Raw genomic sequence first — 8,777 nt, 5'->3', positions numbered from 1 at the left:
ATATGTGCAGAGACTTAGAAGGCGATACTCAAGTCAAAACTCAACACCGGGAATATGATGAAAGCCATAAACACATGGGCAGTACTAGTAATCAGATACAGCAGATGATTAGTGGAGTGGACTAAGGCTGAACTCCGCAGCATAGATCAGAAATCTCGGAAACACATGACGATACACAAAGCACTACACTCAAGAGCAAATACAGACAGACTATACACAACACGAAAGGAAGGAGAGAGAGGGCTACTAAGCTTAGAGGACTGTGTCAACATCGAGAGTAGAGTACTGTGGCAATATCTGGAAACCACTGAAGACTAGTGGCTCAATAGTGCATAGGAAGAAGGGCTGATAAAAGTAGACGAAGACCCGAAATATTACAGAGAAAAGAGAACGACAAATAGAACAGAAGAATGGCACAACAAATCAATGCACGGACGGTACATGAGACAGACTAAAGAACTGGCCAGCGATGAAACATGGCAATAGCTACAGAGGGGAGAACTGAAGAAGGGAACAGAAAGTATGCTAACAGTGGCACAAGACCAGGCCCTAAGAACCAAATGTCTAAAAAAGCGATAGATGGTAATAACATATCACCCATGAAAAACGAGACCATAAACCACATAGCAAGCGAATGTCCGTCACTTGCACACAGAAACCAGTACAAAAACAGACACGATTCTGTTGCAAAGATCCTCTGGGACTATGGTATCAGAACAGGTAGGGTGATATACGTGCCAATATACCAGACGTGACCTTGATTGGCAAAATAAAGAAAAAAATATCATTCACAGATGTCGCAATACCATGAGACATCAGATTAGAAGAGAAAGAGAGAAAAGATTGATATGTATCAAGACCTGAAAATAGAAATAGGAAGGAACCTGGAAAAACTAGAATGCGTAGCTCCAGGACTCATGCAGAAGTGTGCTCCTAGAAACAGCAAACATAGTGAAAAAAGTGATGGACGCCTATGGAGGCAGGATGCAACCCGGAACCCCACACTTTAAAAACCACCCAGTCGAATAGGATGACTGTGATATACAAGAAAATAATAATAGTAAATAAAAAACCAATAATATTCTATATCTTTGATTTCATTATATTCTTAAAGTATTAACTCACGATAATTTCTAGCGAAATAATAATATAAAGTTGATATAACACAATATAAAATAACTGTTAGCATTCAATAAAAAAGTCTCATGTTTCATATTCATTTTTTCTTTTGGTGACGTTATTTTTCGAATTACTAAATCATCATTGCATATGATTCATACATCACTTATAAGTAATACAATTATTCTTATGAATCTTCTAGTCTTAAAAATTCGAATGAGCTGTAAACTTGATTGATTCTTTTATGGACATTTTGTTCTGGAGCGATTTGACGTTTTTATAAAAATAGAAAGTATATTTGTGGTAGGAAACATGAAATTGTTCGAATTTCAGACAAATATTATTCAGTCAGGTAAAGATTAAAAAAAGTAAGAAGAAGAAGAAGAAGAAAAGAAGAAGAAGAAGAAGAGAAGAAGAAGAAGAAGAAGAAGAAGAAGAAGAAACTGTAAAATGAACGATGGAAAGCGAACTGAGACTATAAAGGAAGGAGGTCAGAGAAATTTAATACTGAGAGAATCGTATCGACTAAAACATTGGCTTACTGGATTGGCCACCTGAGCTTCCGGACGAATGCAAGAAAGCTTGTATCGAAATTCCAGAGAATTTGTTAAAAGCGCGCAGAGGAAAGAGGTGGATAAAAGAGAGAAAAGGCAGCAGAAATAGGAATATTCTAAACGGACGTGAATGATTAATTTTCGTAAGATTTGCAATGTTACTTGTAAGAGATTTCTTCAATATTCTTTTCCTTCCAAAGAACCCAATCGTGATAAATGACAGAGAAATAGTTTATAGAACTGGCGATTTAAATAGAAACATGATTCATTTTTTTGGGAAGGGTATTTTATACTATACCTTCACTTCAATAAATGATTTCTTATTTAAAGAAAAGGTAACACATGAAGTGTTTGAATGGATTAGTTGAATAACTTATTATGAAAATTCCCAAATGACGTTTGTTGATATCTTTTTTAAAGATTATTCAAGGATTTTTTGTATTTAATAAGAAAACCAATTGTCAATATATTGGGATTAGAGAGATAGCTTTCTCGTAAAGATCACAATCTAGTGAGTCTTGAAATACCAGTTCAGTTGATTTTTTTGTAAAAAGCAACAAATGAAGATCGATATAAGGAAACAGTGAAGGGTTATTATTGTAACTGTAAGGAGCTGTCAATTATTACAGCTTAATAGCAGGATTACTTGTCTTTAATTAAAAACTGGAAGTTCTGCTCGGCAATACACTTTTATAAATATTTCAAAATTTATCTGCTTTCACTGTTAAAATAATAATCCTTCACTGTTTGATGTAGAGATTCTATGTAAGTTTCCAGTATAACTACTGATTCTTAGAACTATGTTAGCGCATATGATTCTTTTTCTGAGGGGCCTTTGCCTCAGAATAATTAATAAGATATTATGTGTGCCGCAGAGGGTTAGAGAAGAGCGTAGCCTTTGTAAATCTTATTTAACTAAATCATTGTTGACGGGTGTAGAGAAATATCTATAACCAAATGTTCACGATTAAATTATTTCCATTAATAGTAAAACAGCACATATAAGGACTACAAAGGATTTACCTACCTAATTGGAGACGAAGAGTAACCCGTTTGTCTTTATTGTCATACTTATAGCAAAAAAAAAAAAAAAAAAAAAAAAAAAACGAAAAAAAAAAAAAAAAAAAAAAAAAATTTATTTTTTCATCTTCTCTATCTCTCTCTCTCTCCCCACACACCACACACACACACACATATATATATATATATAATATATAGATATATTATAATATAGAATTATATAATATATTATATATATATGTATATGCGTGTGTGTGTGTGTGTGTGTGTGAGAGAGAGAGAGAGAGAGAGAGAGAGAGAGAGAGAGATGAAATAAAGTTTTTTTTTTTTTTTTTTGCTATAAGTATGACAATAAAGACAAACGGGTTACTTTCGTCTACCAATTAGGTAGGTAAATCCTTTGTAGTCCTTATATGTGCTGTTTACTATTAATGGAAATAATTTAATCGTGAACATTTGGTTATAGATATTTCTCTACACTCGTCAACAATGATTTAGTTAAATAAGATTTACAAAGGCTACGCTCTTCTCTAACCCTCTGCGGCACACATAATATCTCTTATTAATTATTCTGAAGAAAAGGTCCCCCAGAAAAAGAATCATATGCGCTAACATAGTTCTAAGAATCAGTAGTTATACTGGAAACTTACATAGAATCTCAACATCAATTTGTCTCTACGTGTCATATTGGGTAACTAACAAAAACTCCTACAAACGCTCTTCAAGTGTCAGTAGATGGGAAAGCCTCTTGGTGACAGAGGAGGCTATCTCAATTTACTTGTTTCCCAGAGCCATATGGCTCGTGTCAACGGTGATGTTAGTGGTTATTATTATGACGTAGTGGAGAGGAGGGCGAGTGATATGTGGGTAAATGGGAAACAAAGGCCAAAGTAGAAATTAGCTGTCATACATTTTCTTTATTGGTCATGGCTTTCAGGATAATGAAGCATGGAAATAACTTCTACTACTATCCTATGTCGTTTACAGTGGCAGGAACATGTACTAAAACTATGTTCATATGTTTTTTATCTGATGGGTCTCAGAATAGCACTGTCCGAGTAATGATTCAAGAATTCTCTATTCCTAGATATGCAGTGAAAGCAGCTATCTTTACTTATAAATTCTTCTACTTAATTCATAACAAACAGCAGTTAGGAAAAATAACTACATATCGTTGGTATTTATATATAAAGGATATGGTAGGCCTCTTGATAACTAATGGAATAAAGCTTGTACGATACTGTCTTGGAGTGGAAGATTTACTTTGATTTCCATTAAAAACACCTAAATTTAGAAATAAATGATCTGGAAGATCACCCACTCCTCTAAACTGAAATAGATTCAACATTGGTCATGACACACTGTCCATATTATAGCGTAACTTTCAAGGCAGCAGTTTTGCTATCCGCTTGTTGTGTTACACAAAGAACTAACAACTGTTAAGTTTTCAAGGAAAACTTCCATATTAGGAGAGTCATATATACGAACTTAATTTTTCACCGGCAAAGTATAATTCCTGTTTATTATTTGGTATATTTATCAAAAATGTCACGCTTATATCCACTTGTCAAAATTACGAGAAATAGACTTTATACACTATACAATGCACTACAAACTAAGAACTTGAATATTTGCGAAACTAAGTTTTCTAAAAACGGTCTCTATACTATTTATAGCATTGATTTTCTCTTTTCCATAAGTTCTTTTTGAATCAAGATTATTCCATCTTGAATATCGATAGTGGTCACTGGTAAATACTAGATAATCTGATATACCTTTCAGCCTAAATCATTTACCATGACTAGCATTTCAGTGCCTTATCCCTTAATTTTCTTGATAGAGTGACACAAGAACCTTCGTCTAAACTCTAAAGTATCAAGTTTTTTCTCTCCATTTCGGAACAATTTCTTTACTCCATATTTTGGAACCATCCGTTGACTGAATTAAAACAGTATTTAAATCTAGTTCAATTTTTTCTTTCCATCACAAAACCCAACTGCCATCTTACTTATTTACTTGGTGGATATTCTTTTTTACTCCTCATACGACTCACTTAACAGAAAAAAAATATTTTCTTTAAACAAGTTTACTATATGCCATTACACATGCCTCCAATTCCTGCAGAGTTATAGATTTCGACCAATATATATTCCAACAAAAACAGACAAAAAATTCAGTAATTTTGGACTAAATTGTTAAGTTGGATTTACATTATGTTATGTTTGATTTACATAATAGTTACAATTTTATGTTGTTTTAATAAGCAAATTCTGTTGCTCTTAAATTAGGGGACTTTCTCATAAGTTGTGACAAATGAAAATAAACAATTGAATAAGTATCTCATGGAAAAAGATTGAATATCCTAAAGGAAAATTAATTATCGACAAGAAAATATTTGAAATAAAACCAATTTCATGAATGAAAATACTTTCCGATGCTGGGGGGAAAACACTCTTTAATTCCGATGAGAATAAATGGTAAAAACTGTAGAGGGAAACCTTCTACCCTGAAATATATGCAGCAAGTTCCCTGTGACTGTGTATTGTACTGCGAATTGTTCTGACAATAAGGAACAATAATTAACAGACGCAGGCTCCCCATATGTGACCAATTTCACTCCGGTCCCTTGAGAGAGCGTTGCTTTGCCTGTCTCTTCGCTACTAATGAGAACGAATGGCCCAAGTTAATGGTTGACGTATTTGCCGGAAAGTTACGCTGCATTTAACTTCATTATAATTGTTGTGGTTTGTTATTAACATGGATGCCAGTTACATGCTTGTTATTTTGCCAAATTATATAATTATTATATTTATATATATATATTTATATTATATATTATATTTATATCATATAATATATATATAATATATGTATATAATATATATAATATATATATATATATACATATATATATACATATATATATATATTATATATATATATATATATATATATATATATATATATATAATATATATATATATTCCTTTTGGGACCGCATTGCGCGTAAAAGTATTTCTCCTCTTTCACGAGATATTAGGAATTACTGTTTGCGTGTTAAGTTTTTATGCTTTATTTCTCGAAAACGGACAAACTACAAAGGGAGTGAAAAAAGATATTGCTAATACCACTAACTTTGTGCACCTGAAGTTTTGAGCTAAATATTTATTTTGGTGTTTGATGTCAGAGACGCTACTTCCTCGGGTTTCATTTCACCAAGAAAAAATAAACATAAAAGTATTTTCAGTTGGTCGGGAATATTAAACGTTGGCGGTTCTGTTGTTTGCTCTCGTATCACCTGTTAATTTTCTCATACCTCTGATTTTTGAAACTATTAGAAAAGCTAAGTGATTTTTATAAATAATATCGAGATACATAGATATAATGTTTTAGATGATTGTCACATTCAAAGTTTTCTACTGAAGGCCTGACAATCAAGGATTGGACGATCGCTCGGCAGCCAGGTTGTGTTGTGGTTTCTGTCAAGGAAACAGGAGTTTTATATGACTTCTAGGGCACTGAAGGCGTTTTAAATGTACCCACAGGTGTGTGAACATGCAGTGACTATTTTGCCCTTCCTTTAAGTAAAGTAGGAATGTGAACTTAGCATTTATTTAGGTGCAAAACAGCAGGGGCCGGATACTCAAAACTTCCAAAGGTGCCTTTTGTGGCAAAGGCGCCGTTCCTGTCGGCAGTTACTCGAAAAGCTCATACTCAAAACATCGAATGTGTGCCGCCATCTTGGAAATATGGCGCCGTAAGAGCCTTTGCGCTACGGCTGGTTACAGCAGCCTTTTAGGTGGGAAAGGCAACTTTGGGAATGACAACAAGAAAGAAGAGGGTATCTCCTACGCCATTAGACATAGTTTTGTGGTTTAAGGTGTACTTACTGTGGGTAAGTAGACAAATTATATGTTTATTACTTAGTTATTAATGAGATTTGTATTAGGCTACCTAATGCTTATAGGCCTATAACCTAGGCTACATGTAAGCAGCAATGAGAGCTTGAGGTTTGACGTTTAGTAGGCAGAGGAACATTTTTGATAAATTAGGACAATGGTATACCTTATGCATGTATATCCTGTGTGGCTGTTTAGTGGGAAACGAATTAATTTCCCTAGGTTTAACATATATAAAGTGGAAAAAGAACAGCCAAAATATTCAATTATAATTTGCAACAATGTTAAATATGCACACTAGTAAATGATTACTAAGGTGGGTTTGGGGGCATAGCCCCCATCAAGGAATTAATCAATTCACTGACAGATTAGGTTAGTGTACATGGTTAGGCTAGAGGACAATATTGGGAAATGGTTAGCACATTGTGGGCATAACCCCCCCCCCCCCCCCCCAAATCTAGGAATTAATATAGCAGCACTAGTACACATGTCAAGCACAAGAACTCTCTTAAAAAGAGCTGTGCATGGCTGTTTTTCTCTTACTACACCTTCGTTGAAGAGAACATTGAATCACACAGGAAAGAAATATTCTAAGTTATTTTTTCTTTTTCATTCTCTTTAATCCTATCCCTGTAGGAATCGGAAGGTTACTAAAGTGTGTCATTGTTGTCACTTTTTTTATTGATTCTCATTTTTTGCAAATATATTTACTAGTAGGTTCAAGTTTTATAAAATCTTTAGGACCTAGCTTACCATTATGAAATGCTTTTAGGTTGATTATCACAATATATCTAAGATACTTTATTGTTCAAGTTTCAGATACCAAATTGTAGGCATAGTGAGAACATCAATAAACTTTGTGATGGAAGCCCTGGTTGCGTATTTTGCAGCTCAGCACTTGCAACGGGAGAAGAGGTACAGAGACCCTTTGGATCCACTTCACATTGATGACACAGAATTGCTTCAAAAATATAGATTTCCTCGCAACCAGATCATCAGTCTGTGTGAAGAACTAGAGCCACACATTGGAAGGCCAACCTCAAGAAGCCATGCCATCCCCACACATACACAGGTCTTGGTGACGTTGAGATTTCTGGCAAGTGGGACCTTTCAAAATGTGACTGGTGATGTAACTGGTATGAGCCAAGCAAGTGTAAGTCGCATCATCAGTAAAGTTACAGATGTTCTATATAACAAAGCAAGGACAGAAATAAAAATGCCACAAAATCTACAGGAAATTCACCAGACTGCACAAGCTTCCCATAGGATTAGTGGCTTTCCAAGTCATTGGTGCAATAGATGGAACACATAAGCAATGCTAGATAAACAATTTATTTTTTTAAGTCTTGTGTTTTGACCTTTAGTTATCATAGATCTTATAATGTTCATGTATAATCAGTGCTAGAGAAACAATGTATTTTTCTTAAGTCTTTATACTATGTACTATATGCAAAGGTGAATATATATATATATATATATATATATATATATATATATATATATATATATATATATATATGCAATTTCTCTGGCTTATCACTTCTCTTCAGGTACTCTTAAGGCACATTTAACATAGGTTAAGGTGGTCTGAGATAAGTACAGTACTGCATACAGGGACTCACATTATGAAATAAATGCCACCTAGATACAAGTAAGTTATGAAATAATTGAATTTGATGTTCATATTACCTAGATACAAACTGGGTACTGTATCACTGAATGACCCTTAATAGCAATATCAGTGTATTACATAGTACATTATCTCCAGGAAAGAAATAATACACTAAAGTAAATAAAAAGAAGACTTACAATAAGGTAGAGGTAACTGAGATCACAGAGGTATCATTTTATACTATGATAAATAATAAAACATGCATTATAGCCACAATAGAGAAATAACATGAAATAGCATTGTAAATAAAAAAATGTACTATAAAAAAATACAATAAGGTAGAGGTAACTGAGATCACAGAGGTATCATTTTATTCTATTAAAAATAAGAAAACATGCATTATAGCCACAATAGAGAAATAATATGAAATAGCATTATAAATAAAAAAAATGTACTATAAAAAAATACTTACAATAAGGTAGAGGTAACTGAGATCACAGAGGTATCATTTTATACTATTATAAATAAGAAAACATGCATTATAGCCACAATAGAGAAATATGAAATAGCACT

At 33.5% G+C, this 8,777-nt stretch overlaps 1 protein-coding gene across 1 annotated transcript; it reads left to right on the top strand.

Annotated features, from left to right (window-relative positions):
- Positions 1-7,454: 7,454 nt before the first annotated feature.
- LOC135211450 (putative nuclease HARBI1) lies at positions 7,455-7,904 on the top strand. Its single transcript, XM_064244757.1, has one exon. It carries the CDS (start codon positions 7,455-7,457, stop codon positions 7,902-7,904), a length of 450 nt encoding a protein of 149 aa, XP_064100827.1.
- Positions 7,905-8,777: the final 873 nt, after the last annotated feature.

This window comes from Macrobrachium nipponense, chromosome 4 (genome assembly GCF_015104395.2).
Source record: "Macrobrachium nipponense isolate FS-2020 chromosome 4, ASM1510439v2, whole genome shotgun sequence".
NCBI lineage: Eukaryota > Metazoa > Arthropoda > Malacostraca > Decapoda > Palaemonidae > Macrobrachium > Macrobrachium nipponense.
This window is presented reverse-complemented; position numbering and strand designations above follow the sequence as displayed.

Excerpts from the sequence above, each read along its gene's own strand:
- LOC135211450 (XM_064244757.1), top strand. The coding sequence starts at position 7,455 with ATGGAAGCCCTGGTTGCGTATTTTGCAGCTCAGCACTTGCAACGGGAG.